This window comes from Drosophila grimshawi, unplaced genomic scaffold (genome assembly GCF_018153295.1).
Source record: "Drosophila grimshawi isolate 15287-2541.00 unplaced genomic scaffold, ASM1815329v1 contig_44, whole genome shotgun sequence".
In the NCBI taxonomy this organism is placed as follows: Eukaryota; Metazoa; Arthropoda; class Insecta; order Diptera; family Drosophilidae; genus Drosophila; species Drosophila grimshawi.
The window spans coordinates 951,971-969,605 of record NW_025063240.1 but is presented as its reverse complement, the minus strand read 5'-3'; the positions used below and the strand labels follow the sequence as shown (position 1 = coordinate 969,605).

The 17,635-nt window shown below is 36.4% G+C and overlaps 1 protein-coding gene across 1 annotated transcript; it reads right to left on the bottom strand.

The window, feature by feature from the left end:
- Window positions 1-11,991: 11,991 nt before the first annotated feature.
- Window positions 11,992-15,021, bottom strand: LOC6558390 (peritrophin-44). Its single transcript, XM_032738311.1, has 2 exons — window positions 13,110-15,021; window positions 11,992-13,047 (listed from the first exon to the last, which is right to left on the bottom strand). The coding sequence occupies exons 1-2, from the start codon at window positions 13,117-13,119 to the stop codon at window positions 12,032-12,034; spliced, it is 1,026 nt and encodes a 341-aa protein (XP_032594202.1). The 5' UTR covers window positions 13,120-15,021; the 3' UTR covers window positions 11,992-12,031.
- Between the last annotated feature and the right edge of the window lie 2,614 nt (window positions 15,022-17,635).

Sequence of the window (17,635 nt, the reverse complement as noted above, 5' to 3'; positions counted from 1 at the left end):
TAGTTTTCCAACTTGCATTCAAATGCAAAAATCATTGATAGAGCAAGCAACTTTGAAGTCGCAGTCAAGCATATCAAATACCCTGGAAAAGTGATGGGGGCAACTGATTGCATTAAGAGTCATTAAATGAAGTTTAAAAGGTAAAAATCGTTATAGATTTATTTATTTAAAAAATTGTCTTTAATTACAAATAGTCTATGTAATAAAATATTAATTAAATACCTATATCCGAGAAAGAACTATCCTATAAATTAATTGAATTTTTCCTGTCGTTCCCAATGCTGATATCATTATTTTAATTTCTTATTGTTTATAAATGAATTAATATGATATATACGAATTTTCCCCTCGCAATAACCAATGTTTAATTGAATAATTAAATAAAGATGCACAAATAAATATAAATGATATAAATTTAATTTCTAATTTACATATATATAATTGTATATCATTTAATATGTAACATTAATTTTGAATTATTTTTTAAAACCCTCTTTAAAATTTGCGTTTTTTTTTTGTTCATATTAAATTAAATAAAATATTAATGAAAAGTTGAAATTTAAAAAAAAAACTATACAGTTTGTATATTAATTTTTCTTTTGTCCGTCCTAATATTATTTATAATTTGTACCTTTAACTTTAAATTTAATAAAACATTTTAATTTAACTATTTGAAAGTTTGTGAAATTTTCTTAGTAAACATTGAATTAAATAAAATATTGATGAAAAGTCTATTGTTGTGCAAAAATGTATAAGGAAAACATTGAAAATTAGTTTGATTGAGGAAATTCACTTACTGTATAAATTTCGATATTACTATTTCAGTATTCCCTATTATAAAATCACAGGTACAGGGTATAATGGCAGCAACGTTGCATGGCAATGACCTTAGCCTTAGACATGCAGCCTTAGCCTTGAATCTTCTAATGGTTTCGAGTGCGGTCTGTTGGCTTTTCCTTCCACCAGTTGGGGCCAGTTGTGGAAAACTGGCCAAGCGAGTAAAATTACAAATGGAAAACCAGTTGGATTACATGCACATCGCACATCGCACCATCCAGAAAATAGAATGCAATACTTGTAGAATATGCTTACTGAAATCCAGATGCCATGCCATGCCCTCGGTCAATTGAAGAGCTCTTGATGCAGCCAGCAGCAGCCAGCAGCAGTCAGCAGCCAGCAGCCCAGTTGCCGAGCAGATTAGCCAATCAAATCAAACTATCAAGTGAAAATGTTGATGAGCAATTGTCTGATCACCAAGATGCCATCAACAATGGCATTGTGTAATTTTAGTTGTCACACACACACACACACACACACACACACACAGCTAGAGCAACAGTCGCTAGCCCATAAATATATTTAGTTGCATATGTGTATCTAGAGAACTCACAGCTCTTACTCAGTTGCACAACTTTTACTTTGCTGCAGACATTGCAAACGTTTTCTATTTTCCTTCTTTTCTAGTTTTCACTTGTCACACAGACGACGATGACGATGTTGTGTGGAGTGGGTGGGAGCGGGTGTACTGTGGGCGTTAGTTTGCTGCTGTTGCCACGAAATGAGTCAACAGCAAATGCGCAAAATGCAGCAGGCAAGAAGCGAAGCGTCCTGCTGGAAAATCTGGTACGGGTAGGTCAACCACCAGACATTGAACCCAACAGCAGCTAGCAGGCTGAAAAGAGCTGAGAGCATAGAGTCAACATCAACCCACGACGAGAGCGTGGAGAGACTGAGCATTGAGGGAGCAGTTGGCAGGGAGCAGAAGTGCCAGCAGCGTCGAGCTGAAAATGTTGCATGCAACCGAGCAGCAGCAACAACAACCACAACATCGTTGCACACATAACAAACACCATGCAGTATGAGAAGGTAACGACGCCAGCAAACACGAATGCTCCACACAGTTGGACTTCGTCGTCGCCATCGCCATCGTCGTCGTCGTCGTCGTCGTCGTCGTCATCGTCGTCATCGCATTGTGTGCAAGTTTAGTGGGTTGAGTGACACAGACACAGTTTGGTTCTGGTACGGGAGCGGAACGGGTCGCGAATAGGGAACGAGTTCTTGCAATCGAGTCGGTGACTATCAGCTAGATGTTGTAATACGACATGTGCCAAGTGTTGCCACTCTTATCACTTTAGTGAGGTCCAACAAATTTTAATCATACATTGTATGGGATAATTGATTGCCAAATCGCCAAATCTTTCTCGTATATATCACGCAATTAAGATATAAAAGAGAAAAGTCTCCCAACTTTTTATGCTCACTTTATTTTCTTACTGCTTATCGATGGATTTTAATATTCATTTTCAACATTCAAAATTTATTATAATATTTCATTGTAATTTTATTTTAACTTTAAGCCAATTGATTTAATACGTTAATTTGAATTTTTACTATTATTTTTATTATATTATCTGTGATTTTATTTATTAACTTATTTATGTATTTATTTCGATTTATTTTAAGACAGAAAAATACAAAAAGTGTAAATTAATTTATTTATAAAATAAATAATTCAAGACTTAACTATAATTAAATATGTTTATATATTAGACAAAAAAGGTATTTGTTTAATATTGTTGTTATTACAAAAAATATATTTAAAAAATATGTAAATCTTATCAATTGTACTACTTACTTTTTAAAATACCAAAATTTGTCGAATAATAAATGAAGAAAGGTCTAAGCTGCTACGCCTTAATAAGCCTAATTAACACTGATATTTTTAAAATATTAAATTAAATTATTAATGTAAATGTACATGTTTTCCCAAATATTATATTTTTCGAATAATAATAATAAATTAAATTAAAATAATAAATTAAATCATAAATGTATACATGCACATGTTTTCCTGTCAATAAATAGTGAAATACAAATATGTAACAAGAAGGTAATTAAATTTTAAAAAATGAATAAAGATCTTAGTTGCTGCGCTTTTACATATTTCAACGCAAATTACAAAAATAAATTCAATAAAATGTAATATCTGCTTAATTTAAAAAATGACAATAAATAGTTTAAATAGCTTAACAATAAATAGTTCAAACCAAATATGTAACAATAAAGCAAATAAGTACAACAAATATGGGCAGTCTGGCAACGCTGTTGCCTTAACCCATGCTACGCTTCAGATGCGGATGTGTTGTATCCATGTGTTTGCATGAATGTATGAATGTATGGATGTATGAATGTATGTGCATATACCACGGGGAATGCAGAAATGCACACACACACATTGACAGTATGCAAGTGTGTGTGTGTGTGTATTTGCTCTGGTCTGCGGCACTGCGAATGAGAATGCGAGTCGAATTGAGTCGAGAGTAGAGTAGGACAAAAGGGAGACACAATTTTGGTAGCAATGACCTTCACCGCGTTGTTCAAGTTGTGGCGTGGCATGTTGTTGTTTGAGTTGTTGTTGTTGTTATTGCTGCTGCTGCTGCTGCACAGGAAAAAGCAGCGCAACGTATAAACGTATAAAAAGATAAAATGATACAAAGAGTCGGAGGCAATAAATGATGCAAAAGGCGTCGCAGTTGTCGGTGCAGTTTGCTCTTGCGGAGCAGTGTGTGTGGGGGGAGTGGGTGGGGAGGCTAAGTGGGAGTTGGCATGACTGCTAAGATACATAGATACATAGATAAGTAGTTAGGTGCCGCATTCGCTTTTTATGCTCTCTCCCTCTCTCTCCCTCTCTCTCTCTCTCTCTGTCTGTCTCTGTCTCTGTCTCTCTGTCTCTCCCTTTCCTTTGTGGGTCTTTCACTGCAGTCGAGTGCCTCTTTCACTGCACAAATGAAACATGCGAAAGATAAAAGAGCTTTTGTGCCAACGGGGGGTGTGTGTGGAGCAGGGGGGGGGGGGACGGTGTCTTTCTGCTGAGACTCCTATGTGCCATTGAAAATGGAGAATGGAGTTCATGACCAGCTACACACACCATAGACACACACACACACACACACTATGTTTGGCGTAAACTTGACACTGGCGCTGACTCTGAAACTCGCAACTGCGGCAATCACTGTGGGGCTGTGGCTGCAACTCTCACTGTGAGTGTGTGTGTGTATATGTGTGTGTGTGTGTGTGTGTGTGTGGGTGGCTTTGCCCAAAGGGTGCGGCCAGGCCGTTTGTTTTTTTTGTTTTTCGTTTATTTTTATTTTTTTTTGTTATTTTCTGCCTTGTTTTTTGCCATTTATTTTTATTTTTTTTTGTGAAAATTACTCGAGTGCGACGCAGACGTTGCTGGTGTGGGTTAACTTTTGGTATCATTGACCTGCTCCGCTCTGTGGATGTCGACATCGACGTCGATGTTTTAGCTCCGTTGTAGCTCCGCTTTTCTGCACTGGAGTTTTGCAGCAGACGAAAAACCTTTGGTAAACATGTATTTGCGTTGCATGAGGGCTTTTAATGGGGCGCGAGGCGAGGCAGAAAGCGAGTGGCAAGATAGTCACACTGCGACGCCATTTTGGAAATTGTTGGCAACAGTAAATTTGTATTTACCCAACACACACACACACATATGTTGATATGTGTATATATTCCCCACTTTACAATAGGTTAGTCTGTTATTGTTCTATTGTGTGTGTGTGTGTGTGTGTGTGTGTGTGTGTGTGTGTGTGTGTGTGTGTCTGTGAATCCCTGTGTATCCCTGCATACTTTTATGTATAAAGTTTTCGCTTTTCGTTGATTTTCATTTTAATTGTGTTGCACTTTTCATCATTTAGTGAAATTGGAAATAGAGGGAGAGATAAAACTGTCGATAATTACTCGTATATATATATATATATATATGTTAACATGTATGTTATTCATTCCCTATACATATTTCTCAACACCACAGAAAACATTTACACACTGTCTCCTACATTCTCCGATATCCCAGAAAGCTTACCTAAAAAAGAAAGAAACCTAAACAAAATACATTTCTGCATTTTTTAAAAATTCTTCTCCTCATGTCTTCGGTTAATCAATCCAAATGCAATTCTGCAAGATCAAATTCAAAGTATATATTTATTTCTTTCGCATAATAGCTTTGGCATTGTGGTCCTATTTAACTCCACAAAAATATATTGCACCTTAGGTCTAATCCTACTCTATATAATTATTATTAAATTGTATTATTTTTGTATTTTTACCTTAACTAACTGGCTCTAGTTGTATAAGACTCATATACAGAAAACATAAATTAACTTTCTTATAAGGGTATCATTGAAAGATATTTTCTTGTTCCAAAAACGGCAATTGAAAATTTGTCTCTGAATAGAAATTGTAAATTTGCGCATTTAGGAAAATAAATAAAAGACGTCAGTTCGTATTTAATATTATAACATTTTTTTTCCAAAGTGTACCTATAAAATATCTAATTGATCAATGAATGTATGAATGAATCAATTGCTAGTTGCTTAGCAATTGCCGTAGATCCTATAAAAAAGACAAAACAACTGTTTTAAAGAACCATATTAAACCAGCTGAAAGACTCGCTGTTAGTCTGTAAATAATGACATATGGAAATTCTATGTAATATTTGCAATCAATTGACAAGAAATTTGGATTTTGAATTTGTATTTCCCAACGTCATTTTGCCCAAGCTTTAATATTTAATTCATTTTAATGAACAATCAAAATTGATGTCTCATCAGTTATCTATTCTATATTCCCGATGCAATTTAGTACATTTATTTTAGTATTTATTTAATAAATATATTAATTTTTCTCATTTAAATTGTAAATCATGTTATTTTTAGCTTAAATTTGTACATAACATTTTACTTTAATTTGTAATTTACAAAAATAAAAGAATATAATAGAATATAATAGATAGTAAGTACAATTACGGCAAGCAATTTTGGAGTGTCTGCAGAGTATACAAACTAGAGTATTGTTAGCTACTTAGCATGTTGCCACGACATAAAGCAATGCCAAATAGTTGGGTCAGGCAAGGTGTGTCTGTGTGGCACAAGCGGAACACACGAGAAGCATATTGAGTGCCATGGCCATTGCCATTGCCATTGCCACTGCCACAAATGCAGGCAGAGGCAGAGGCATATGCAAAGGCAGAGGCAGAGGCACAAGCACGAGCAGGGGCACATTCAGTGTCAATGCCTGCAGCGCCTCCATGCGCTTCAAGTGAGAGTGCGGGGAGCTCAACGATGATGATGATGATGATGACGACAACGACGACGATGACTCTTTTGTGCAATGCTGGCTTGGAGCAACGATGCCAGCGATTATAACATCAACGAGCGACTCCAAAGGCCATTATCCTACGTTGCTGCCAGCTAGGGAGCGTTCCCGACGACGCATGCGCTGTTAGTCAACTCGACTGTTGCCTCAACTGCATTGAACGCAAGGTATTCAATGCACTGCCTATAACTACGGGGCCATACGAGCTCTTCGTATAACAAATACTTTATTATAGACTATACTGTTTATACCCAGAACATATTAAAAGGTTTTCAATGTTTTTTGCAAAAGTATGCAGAAGGTAGAAGGGAACCACCCGACCCCGTAAAGTATTTAAATTCTTGATCAAAATCAACAGACGAGTCAAGATAGCCCTGTCCGTCTGTCTATCTGTGTGAATCTCAGGGACTATAACAGCTAGAGATTTATAATTTTGAAAAAGGGTTCTCGTTTAATTCTTATTTTATTTTATCGATAGCTTCCTGCTCCAGATCGCAAATAAAGCCACAATTTTAGAGGCGGTAAGCTGACCTATTATTGAACAACTGTGTAAATTTCATTGAGATCGTAGAAGAAACACGCAAATTATATTAAGAATGATGTACTTGTTTTTCTGACTTGTATACTTAATCGTCAATTAAAATAAACAAAGAATAATTTGAAAATGGTTTATTATTATGCAAATTGAATAAGTATGTGAGTAGGCTTTATTAAAATGTATCCACCTCTTCTGGATTAAATCGAAAATATTTTAAGAAGCCATATAGTATAGTATATATAGATTGTATCTAAGGAGAAACATTTTGAATTACTGCCCATGATTTGATTGATGGGAGCGTTGGCGTTGCCAGACATTTGAAAATTTAAGCACAAATTATGAGTGGCTTTGGCAAAAAACGTGTTTGGCTAGAAACGCTAGATATTAACTGCGCTTTAGCTGCAGCTTCTACTTAAGCTGCAACTGCTGCAAGCCGCAAGAGGCAAGCAGCAAACAGCAAAGAGCAAACAGCAAGCAACTGCAACTGCAACTGTAACAGCGTTCATCGACCTTGCAACTCGTTTGCGCCTTCGCCACGGCCACGAGAATTTTCCTTAGTCACATTAGAGCGTTGTGGCAATGTTGCAATGTGGCAATGTGGCAATGTGGCGTTGGGTTTTGGGTAGGTGCGGACAATTCACATGCAGCGATACCATCGGCGGCATTTGGTCATTGAACCGCACTCACTGGCTATGGCCAACAACAGACGTCTCCATGTTGCGATTGTTGGATTTTTGCTTGTTTTGTTGTTGTTGTTGATATTGTTGTTGTTCTTCTTCTTCCTCTTTCTCTCTTATTTTTTTCAGTTATTTTAATTCCCATTTTCCGGGCGGAGTGCAACCCTCAAAAATAAATGCTGACAGCTACAACTTTGGCAAACACATCCTGGGCCATAAGTCGTAGTTGGTTTCTCTTTCTACCACTGTCTGGGCCAGGCCAGGCCAGGCCAGGCCGGGTCTGGTATGGTCTGGTCTGGTCTAATGCTCGGACTGCCGTCTGCTGCTGCTCGTTGCCTTGGCGAATTTCAATGCGCAATTTTGGTACAGTTTGCCCAACATGACATCAAGCGCGCCCCACTCGCTGACTACTGCTCCACTACCCCAAAGCTAAAAACGATTTCGTTATCGTTGCCACTCGTCGTCGGCACAGCGATGCCCTCGTCCTCAATCCTCGACCACGTTCGCGTCCTGGAGCGTCTCTTTTGTCCAACACGGTATCCGTGTGACAAGGAAGTGAAGCAACTGCGACGGCGACGGCGACGGCGACGGCGACTGCAATGGCGACTGGGGCAGACGCTTTTGGGTTGGCTCGTGTTCAGTTTTTGAATTGGTGGTTGATTCTCTACGACTATAAAACATATACATGGTATATATTTATCATATTTCAGGTGTGGGCAGATTTTTATCTAATCTACAATTGGCGTGCTTAAATTACATTCACATTTTGATATTGTAACTTGCAAACTGAATTTAAGTATTAACAACTGTAATTAAATTATTATAATTACTATTTATAATTTTGTAAACATTTTTTCATCGCCTTTTACAATTTATTGACCTTAAAACTTAATGTTATTTTGTGGATAAATTATATTCAAGGATTTTTCTAGCGATAGATCATAGCATAAATAGTGATTGTAAAAAATTAATAATAAATAGATAGCTAAGACTTTATATTATTTATTTTGAACAATCAAATTTAAATCGAATCTTAGACTTCACTTAAAATTAAACTTTGGGCAACACATTAAAAATTAGTAGGTGATGATAAATAAATGTGTTTCAGTTGTTGGAATCAAATTCGAAGCGTAAGTTTTTCAGTTACGCGATTAATATTTTGTATATACATATATAATTATATTTATTATTTTTTTTTTTACACTCAAATTCGCTGTTTATGTTTTATATTAGTGTGTTATTAATTAATTATTTAGTATGCTATAAATATTTATTTATTAATTCTTGCGATCAAATTCGTTATTTAAGTTTTGATCTTTCTCGTTTTAAATGTAAAAAACAAATATTAAGTAGAAAATTAATAATTATTATTTATGTTATAAATCAAATTTAACTTTAATTTGATTGTTAAAAATTAAAAATAAATTATAATAATAATATTTATATATAATAGCAGACATATTTGTTATTATTTATTTTGTACAATCAAATTCGATATTTTAAGTTTGGATCTTTTGCACAAAACTCTTGAAAGTTCTTCTATTTATACCTGTAATCAACTTACCAAACTTTTCTCTACTGACTAACTAACTATATGTAGCAATTTAGTGCCAGCCAGCTCCGTGCAATGCCATAAAAACGAGCTGCACTTGGTTTTGGCTGCTCGGCTCACTCCTAATCCAAATGATACGAGAAGTATTTCGTCGCTGCATGGCTGCGAAAAAGGCACGAGCAGATCAATGACCTGTATTTCACAGCCTGAGACACATTTCAATCGATAAAAGTGAAGAGTTGGGGCACCAGCACACAGAACACAGAGCACACAACACACAGAGCAACGAACACAGTGCACATAGCACAGACAGATGCCCGCACAGACAAAGCAGCAACAACAGTAACAACAACAACAACAATGGCAACATGGAGCACGTAAAATATGCAAGCTTCCTGCAGGAAAAGCCAAAATGGCAGACGATGGCGTGCGGCGAACGTGACGCCGTCACTGAAGGCAGTGAAACCAGAGAAGGGAGCACGGAACAGGCTTAGATCCACAGGGAAGAGGGTGGCTGTCTCTCCGTAAGCATTTATATATATATATATATATATTTGGTATTACAAGGAAAAGAAATCCGGGCAGCTTCACACACAAATTGAGTCAAGGAAGGTGAGGCAGGCACCCACAAACGCTGCTAGAATCATCGAAACAAAAGACAACTGAGTAGAAAACTAACAACAATCGTTTTGCATCGAGCACAACCCTCGAAGCGTGCACAACTTCCAGGGTGTTGTCTGAGTGCCCCAACACACCTGATAAAGTAATAATAAGTAATCGAAAGTGCTCGACTCACAGATACCCTTGGAATTATATTTGTATGCTGGGGCTTTTTCATTCCAATTTACATTTTTATATACCTAAATATTTTCTATTCTTTAATTTTAATTTTTTTTCTCATTTTAATTACTCCATTATTATTTGTCACTTTAATTTTAATCTTAAACTCTCAATTTTATTTGATTTATTCACTGTTCATTGTAAATCATTTAATTTGTAACTTGAATTTTAATTTGAAATTTTTTGAAATCATTTTTCAAAATTTATGGACTGTTTTTAGTCCAAATTAAATGAAAAAAAGTCGCTTTAAGAGAGTTTTGGCTTAAAGGTAACTCGGATGCGCGTTGTATTCAAATTTTTACCTATATTCTTTTATATTTGATATTATTTCGCTTAACAGTTTGATATATGTGAATTTTTGTGTTATTGATAGGAATAAATCATGGAATAAGAATTTAATGTCGAATCAGAAGAAAAAAGTTGCTGTTTTCTAATAAGTTTGTTTATCAAAAGTTATGATGTTAACAATTTATATACCATGGAAAACATTTTCATTTAGATGTGCGTGAGTAATTTATTAGTTGCTGAGGCAATTTGTGTGTGGCCGTAGTAAAAAAAATGCAGAACGGCTTGAACCGAACCGGTTCACACTGTAAGCCCAGTTATAAACCGAACCCGTTGTAAAAACCATATTTTTTCGAATTTTTTGCACTACAAATATATCGATGTATGTCTGATTATATATGTGCACATATACAGATGTACGTAAATATCACATGTGTCAAAAATAATTGAATGGGTTTCTATTAAACGAGCCCGAATGCATTTCAAAACTGTGAATAATTGTAAAATGTGTTTTATTTTAAAATTAAAATTTTTTGTACAAAGGCTCCAATCAGAAAATAGGTTCTGGGATACCAAAAATCAGAGATGTAAATAATATTAGATTTTCTCTTTTAAATGTGGTGCAAAGAACAAATTTAATTATTCCGTTTCTTGAATTAATTTAAGCAGACAAAACAAGCAAGCCAATTAACCTTACTAACACACTCCCATGATAAATTATTTAATTTTTTTTGTCTCTGGTCTGCATTTCATGTCACATCGAAGTTGAAAAAAAAAAACTACAGCGAAAGTCTCTACATGGCAAAAAGCGAAATTTCGCAGGCTGCTTGCAGCTCTGCAGAAATGGAGTACTTTACTCTCCGATATGGGAGTTGAACCACCCCTTGCTGGAGTTGGAGGAGCTGAAGCACTTCCGTCTGACAGCTAACAGCTAACAGCTCGACTCTCCATTCCATACGCAAATGGTTGCCATGGCATCCAGACAGGTTGCATACCAAGGGTGAGTTCTTCGACAAGCCCAAATCGCATTGGGTCAGTGTAAAACAATTATAATTCTAAAACAGAATTGCCCCCAATTGAATTGAGGAGATTTTGCCCAACTTCGTCGTTTTAATTTCACTATTACATGACAATTTTAACGCTATTCCAATATAGTTTGTCAATTTGATAAATTGGGTATATTCAATTTATAGTTTTACCTATTTCAGAAACAAATTATATTATTTAAACAGCTTATAATTCATATCCAAACTTGCTACTCGTTTATGGTTCATTTTAAATCAACGCGCTTAGTGTGTGTTAACTGCTTGACAAACTTGTATAAGCAGTGCAACAATGTGCACTGCCTGGGCGAACTGCTTTCGCAGTGCACTGCTTAGTGGTATTTTAGGCACTATTGTGAATTTTTTTTGCTGACTTGAGCTTTTTAATAATCAAAAGTATAAAAAGTGTTTGTAAATTAATCAGGCAACTCATCCGCTCTAATTATGGGCTCTACACATACGCATCTATTTGGTACAGTGTATATATCATATATCTACTCCGGTTCGGTAAAAATACTTGGGAAAAATCAACATTTGATTTAGACAGGTTAAGTCTTCACTTCTACAATATTTAATCAAATGCACAAAATATTTACTTGAGGAACTATCTATGATTAAAAGCTTTACACACATCATTTGTATATTGACATTGGACTACATTATTAAATAATATAAAATAAATATGCATTTCCTAATCACATTTTCTAGGCTATTTCCTTAAGCTCAAAAAATGCCTCAAAATCAGGCACTTTTTACTGCAATGAATCACTAATATTGCGACTTCAATTCAGCTGTTAAGCATGGTAAAAATTAACATGCATCAGAAGAGTTGTTTGGCATTGGCCGATTACCAGTAAATTTGCATAGGCTGTGACAGTAATATGAAGTCACTGATTTAAGAAATTTATTCTTCAAACGGAATTTAACTGCATATTTGATAATGCCTAGGCTCAGTTGTACACTTCTCAGTTTCTATATCAAAATACTCATCGTCGTCGCACCGGAAAGGTGACATCTCCACCCCGTTCACACACTCCACATAATTGTGGCAACCCGCCACCTGCATCAGTTCGAAGCCACTTTCGCGTCCATCGCATCGATCCTCGGAGCACTTGCAGGCGCTTTTGTCCTGGCAAAGTTGCAACGTCGCATTGAAGAAGGTTCCGAGAGGGCACTGTTGCCACACTGGGTCTGGGTCCGGTATGCCGGAGCCCATGTCCCGGCAATATAAATAGCCGCGACAGGTGGCGCCGTCGGAAACAAATGTGTCTCGCTTCGCCAGCTTCTTGTTGCCACAGGCATCTTCCGGTAAGGGATGCTTATCACATTCAACCAGCGCCTTCTGGATGCACTCTCCAGATAACACTTCGAAGTACTTTCCAGGTTCGCATTCATTGCGAGTCATCTCGCCAGTCTTGCTGCAGGTGATATATGAATTGCAATAGACCTCGTCCTTAACCTTAACGCCAACGGGCGCAATCTGGCAGATCTCAAATTTGGCATTGCACTGCGTGTTCTGGGGATAGTAGCAACCCCCGCTCGCCTGGTCGAAATACCTGCCGCCTTCACAAACGCCACTGCTCAAAAGCTTAGCCTTCTCACAGTAATACCAGTTGGCACAGTTGAAAGAGTCTCCGACGTAGCCGTTAGTCTTCGACGTGCACGGCGCATCGCAATAAGTATCCTTTTTCTCAAGACTCTTTGCACAGCTGCCTGAGTTCAGATTGAACTTTGATGTCGAACCCGTGCATATTTCGCCCTCTGTTGTCTTTAAGTTCTTGCAGACGATCCAGCGATCGCAGTAGCCTGGCTCGCGTATCTTTGTGTTATCCGGAAATAGTCGACAAATATCCTGATTACTGTTCATATACTCCACTTGAGTGCTGAGCTGCAGCTGGGCAGCCATTGCCAGCAGCAGGACGACAATCACAACGCTTCCTGCAAATGGCAAACATTAATTATTCTTATGTCATTTCATATTTTATTTTGTTTTTGGGCACCTCGCTTCATTTGAACGCCTTGTCTTTTGATAATAACCAAACCGACTAACTGCCAGCAAATTGGGAGTTGTGCATTATATAGCCAGAGACGATAGATAGTGTGAGTCTTACTCGCAGAATGCTGATGATGGGGGGCAATATATTAAGAAAGCAATTAGGGTCTCGCTTTAGATAAGATTCGATTTGTCACATTGCGCGGCTATCAGCTGGGGCAGCGCCAACTGCCAACTGCCAACTGCCAACTGACTGTCATTTTACACAAAATGGCAAAACTGTACATTTCAGAGCATCAGATTATGCTATTTTTGGCTCCTCGTGGCCTTGGAACAACTTCGATGGGGAGCGGGATTGGAATCATTTACTTCTAAGCGACTTTCGAGTCTTTCACTAAGAAAATCAATAGAAATTTCACTAGTCTGGCAGTCGAAGCTATACTAAATAATGCTTTGATTTATTGTCAGCCAAATAAGATTTATGCAAGTCTCAAAATATTTGATAAGAGCTGGGAAATTATTTTCAAATCGATGCCGCCCCTAATAGCAGATGTATAAATAAATCAAATCTTAAGTGGCTACAATGCATCAAAATCTGATAAGAAATGGCGTCCACAAAAGTTAACAAAACGGTTAAAAAACGACCATTCATTTGCTGATAAAGTTGGTTTTTACGTGCGATTCCAATCGAATAATACTTTGAGAATGTTGCGAATTTAACATGTCGAATTTCATTGATAGTATTATGCTTTGATTGTCAAACAACAAATTGTTTTATTTACCAAAATTAAGTAGTTAGTTATCACAAAGCTATAAAAATGTCGAATTGAATTTTTACTAACTTTTCAATATCGATTAAAGTGGAACCGTTTGTCTATTGACTCATGCTAAATCTGCCATGCTTTAAATTAATTATTATTTATATCAAGTGACAGATTTATAGTGCTGTTAATAACTGAACACTCATAGAATAACACTCATGGAATAAAGACATCACTTCAATATTTTCTACCATAATTCCACTGGGGAAACCTTAACAATTAATTTGTGTTTATTAAATTCACACAGGTATATAAAATGTGACCCATATTATAAGGGATCGCGTTCACGAATCTTAACAAACTGGTAAAAAAGAAGTCCACTCATTTGTTGATAAAACCTGTTCTTAAGCGAGATTTCAATCATGTTATTCGATTACTTTTCAAGTGTTGTGAATTTAAAATTTCGCATTTCAATGATAATTGATTGTCAACCGACAAAAATGTATTTAAATTGTAAAATTTTTAATAGTTAATAAAGATCGATTGAGGTAAAATAGTTTGACTATTGACTATTAATGATTTAGAATATCAAAGGACAGATTTATAGTGCTGCTAGCAACTGAACTCTTATATAGAGTGGAAACTGTAATTAACAAGAAATGATGAGTGTTTAATATATACAGACAGGTATATAAAATGTGACCCATATTATATACTGCTGTTTGAGTCGGAACGCGGCTGCACAGCGACAATAGGAAACCTTCGTTGCACTTTGACGGCTTCCATCGTGATCACGTTCGCCACTTTTAGCCAATACTTACAAATGTGTATAAGTATATAAAAAAAAACAAAATATGTAATAATGATGCACCCAATTTAACAGTGATTAGAGTCAATTGACTGTGATCGTGGCAATATCATGAATCACTTTTGATAAATCACTTGAAACACTTTGTGCTAATGCGCCGCTGATCGGTTCCAATACAAAGCACTGATTTCGAATGGTGCTAGAATTGAAATTAAATTATTCTTGGACGATATCTATGCACCAATCGATCTCAGTTCTTCAATTTGAACTGGCTGCTACATAGGTTATTAGTGATTGACTGCTCCTTCATTGTACTGTACGCGATTGCGATTGCGATTGCGATCACGATGACGAGTGATAACGAGGCGAGCGAGAGTCACTGACGACTGTGTGGGGCACAGTCACAACCTCTGCTTAAATCTGCGAAACCTGTTACACCTGAGAAGATTTTTACAATAGACCGTGTGCATGTCTTGTACACTCACTCACATAAATATGTGAGCGACTTTCGATCAACTCGTATTTCTTCTGTCTTTGGTTTTTTTTTCTCATTTTTTTTCCTAACTGCCACACATGGACCCAGTGCGACCCTCTGTAATTCTGTGTATGTGCTAGTCGTACTCGTACCATGTGTAATGTACACCCATAAGCCCAGGTCTACCATCCATGGATCAATCTCATGCGTCTAGCTGCAAGCCCGAAAGCTCTGACATTGCACATTTGTTGCACTTCTTTTCTTTACTTCGTTTAAGTGCTACTTTTTACGGTGGTAATTTAATTCAAGCGTACCTAGGCGTGTGTGTGTGTTTTTTTTTTTATTAAATAATTAGAATTGTTTTGGTTTCAGTTTCAAGCGGATCCCATCTAACTCGACCCAAAGCAGGAAGCCTGTCACCGCAGCCTCTAGGCATTAAGGTGCACACCTATTTCAATCTAACAGTACATCTCATATAGCTATGTGTGTATGCGTATGTATATAATCTGACGATTTCTTTTCTGCTTGTCTGCTTCGACATCTGCCCTGTCTATGCATTTGTTTTGTCTCTTAATTGTGGAAATATTGCTCAAGTTACTCAATGGTATTACACGTTCAACGAGTCAAACACAGTTTTGAATACCCTGTCCCCAGAAAGTCATAGACAAAGGAGGATGATCCTTTAAGATATACGATTTCTAGATCATCCCTGGATTAGTGTATTAATATCGTAGATAAATATGTAAATGCATATTTTGCAACTTGTTAATTTAACTGATTGTAAAAACTACATGCATTAATTATTAATTATTACCTTGAATTCATTTACGCCATTTAAATATATGTATTATATATAACCTCCAAATAATATAAAAGTATGCTCTACAAGCAACAGAACAAATAATCTGAAGTGATTTTCTATTCCATTGCATACTTTACGGTTACGGAATTACGGAATAATTGTGTTTTTTTTTTTATTATTTATAAAATCGTAAGACTCTGGACCCATTAAAAATGATTAACATTATAAATCACTCTCGGAAACTGATGCATGGCGATGATGTAAAACTGTGCCTCTCGTCTACTGACGCTTTCACTGGACAAAGGCTTCAAGCTGACTTAGAAAGTTCTGAAGCCTGGTGTCGTTCTAATTTATTAAATCTTAATTGTGATAAATGCAAATGTATGTATTTTTATAGGCGAATTCCCTTTTCAAATTAATATTTTCTTAATGGTAAACAATTGGAACGCATTGAATGTGTTGATGATTTGGGTATCCTTTTAGATCGTAAGCTTAAGTTTGGCAAGCATATTTCTTCCTCCGCTAATCGTGCCGTTCTTTACCTGGCTTTGATCGGGAGCTGGTCAAAAGAATTTTACAATCTCTATCTTAATGAAACACTATATATTTTACTTATGTGCGTCCTATTCTGGAATATGGGTCTTGGATATGGTTACCCAATTGCAAGGCTCATCAGGACAGAATAGAATCCGTAGCAAAATCAATTTGCCACAAACTGTTGTGTTAAGTAGTCTATCTGGTAATTCGAGATCTTCGTAACTGCACTTTATGCAGCGCGCCCCTCGGTTGGTTGGGTGAAAATATTATCCTTGTCCATTCATTCAGGCAATACCAATTTCTACCCTTCAACAGTGAAGTTTTCACACCAACGATTTTAAATAACAGCTTTTATTTTATGTCATTATAAAATTTATATATATATATATATATGATATTGTGAATATGTATGCAATAGATCGAAGAACATATTAAGTATATATATTATATATCAGCAACAGCATATATCACTTGACCACTCATAGACATTTTCACACATATTTATGATAAGTTATTTTAATTACAGTAATTTGTATATATATAATATCTACGAATGTATTTTAGGATCCAGTTAACCGAGAAAAACAATCAAATGCAATACGGTATTTAATCATTATCTTAAATTTCAACAAGTAACATTTTGTAGTTAAGAGTTCGGAATCGAGTCCGCGATATTTGTTTTACTCTAAAGCCAAATTTGTATTGGTCGTGTGTAGTGTCCGTCTTTCTGTCCGTCTGTATGAACGCAAGTTCGTCACCTAAGATGGAGACTTAAAACTTGGCTTATATATTGTATATTTTTCGTATTATTATAAAATGATTTCCATTCCGTAGTAGTATTTTGAAATGAATGCTGCAGCAGGCGCTATGTAAATATCATTACTGTCGCCCATCGTGCATGTGCTTTCGAGAGAGAGAGAGATATATATATAGGGACAGAAAGAGAGAGACAGGGAGAGAGAGCTGTTGCTTAAGAATCGATAATACAAAAGTGGAAGGCCACGCCCACTCGAAATTCCCAAAACCTGATCGTCTAAGTCCGAGAGCTAGAGGCACTAAATTACAAAAGGCACACTAATGATTATCCAACCACCGGCGATATATATAGCATCCATACAATATATCACACTATAGTATATAGCAATTGATC